The sequence below is a fragment of the Dacryopinax primogenitus genome (genome assembly GCF_000292625.1).
Source record: "Dacryopinax primogenitus strain DJM-731 SS1 chromosome Unknown DACRYscaffold_7, whole genome shotgun sequence".
In the NCBI taxonomy this organism is placed as follows: Eukaryota; Fungi; Basidiomycota; class Dacrymycetes; order Dacrymycetales; family Dacrymycetaceae; genus Dacryopinax; species Dacryopinax primogenitus.
Genome location: NW_024467204.1, coordinates 844,273 through 845,905, shown reverse-complemented (window position 1 = coordinate 845,905; position 1,633 = coordinate 844,273). Strand labels below are relative to the sequence as shown.

General features: G+C 46.3%; 1 protein-coding gene across 1 annotated transcript; it reads left to right on the top strand.

The window, feature by feature from the left end:
• Positions 1 to 773: 773 nt before the first annotated feature.
• On the top strand, positions 774 to 1,030 carry DACRYDRAFT_106845 (uncharacterized protein; the record flags this gene model as incomplete). The annotated part of the gene is made up of 2 exons (XM_040768349.1): positions 774 to 870; positions 924 to 1,030. The coding sequence occupies 2 exons, from the start codon at positions 774 to 776 to the stop codon at positions 1,028 to 1,030; spliced, it is 204 nt and encodes a 67-aa protein (XP_040629683.1).
• Positions 1,031 to 1,633: the final 603 nt, after the last annotated feature.

Genomic DNA, 1,633 nt, shown 5'->3' with positions numbered 1-1,633 from the left:
TGCTGTGCATGGCTGTGCATGACCTCATATGACCTCATCCTTGGTCATATGACCTGATCACCTGACTAGGCTGAGTAAGCAAGATGTTCTAGCAGGTTCCACCACAGAGGTATAAATATAAGGCCTACTCTGCCTGGGACTGTCTCTTCAGACTTGGTCTCTTAGGATCATCCACAGATACCTATACTGTAGATAGGTCTTAGTCATCAGGTCTACTCCACTTCCTTGTTGCCTGCTTAGACTCTTGGCACTCTTAGGTGAGCAGACTTAGTCAGCCTGTGTTGCCCTAACAAGGAAGATGTTGTGGACAAAAGAGTGGGAATGCAGCAGGTGGAGCATGGGACTTCCTCAGTGAGAGCTGGACAGCATCACACACTTGTTTCATTGCCTGCCAAGGCAAAGGAGGGCAGCAGTGAATCAGTGCATCTGTTATGTATCTAACAAAACTCTAAGCTAATTGTGTATTGCAGAATATGGGAGTGTCAAATGGTGAACTGGGTCATGTTGAACCATCATATTGGGATCTGTTGCCTCCCAGTGTCAAACGTGTTCAAGAAGCCCAGGCACATATTGGTTGGCATTCAGCAACTAACTTTGTCAACATCATCTATGGAGAAATCAGTGTCTTTGGCATGGGCAGGTGGGACATTGTTGGCTCAACTATGGTATGGAGCTGGAGGGTGTTCCCATGGATTGGTCAAGTGTTCTTGTGCCTATACCAGCGAGGGATTGACCTTTGTCTCTTGTCCTCAGCTGTTACAGGCTCCATTATCATGGCAGTCATTCTGGTCATTTGCATTGTCATCAAGATCATCCACCGTGGTGTGTCCTTCTTGTGGTTCTACAGAGTTATGGTGGTGGCCATAGTCAGTAAGATCTTCTTATGCTTGAGATTGCTGTTTGTGTACTAATGAGAGATATAGTCTTCATGGTCATCTTGGCAAAGGTTGCAGATGTGGCCTTTTCAAGACTTCTTATAGGTGTTTTGAAGGTGATTCTGGAGTTTTTGAAGTGGGGAGGAGTTCTGTGAGAATGTCTTGTTGCCATATGCATATTCCCATTCATAGAGTTACCCACCATATGCTTAATTATCTTCTGACAACATGATACTTTGCAACTCGAATTTAGTGTGTCTTTCATCTGTTAATTGATACTATATTCTATTAATGTAGTTTAGCAGTAAGCAGGTCACAGCAGTGAGTGGGTCACATCACAGGCCCTGTAATACATGATTGTCATGCATCTCTGTTGTACCCATGCCTCCCTCCTCCAATGAGCACTGAGTGCTCTTAGCTCTTGCCGCTATGAAGACCAATCCAGCATTGTCTATCCGAGAGGCTGCAAGGCAGTACAATGTGTTGAACTCAACACTGCAGCGCAGAATGGCTGGTGTCAAAGCACGCACAGATATGCATAGTCTGCATGCCAAGTTGACAGCAACTGAGGAGAGGGTGGTCATTGAGTATGTGCTGAGGCTGGAGGAGCAGGGGTTTCCAGTGCGAAAGGGAGATTTGGAAGGGATGGCAGATCTATTGCTTGCAAAGAGAGGAGGGTTGAAGGTCAGGGCGGCATGGGCAGACTGGTTCATCTGACAACAACCAGAGATCAAGACTCGGCTCTCCCATCCCCTTGA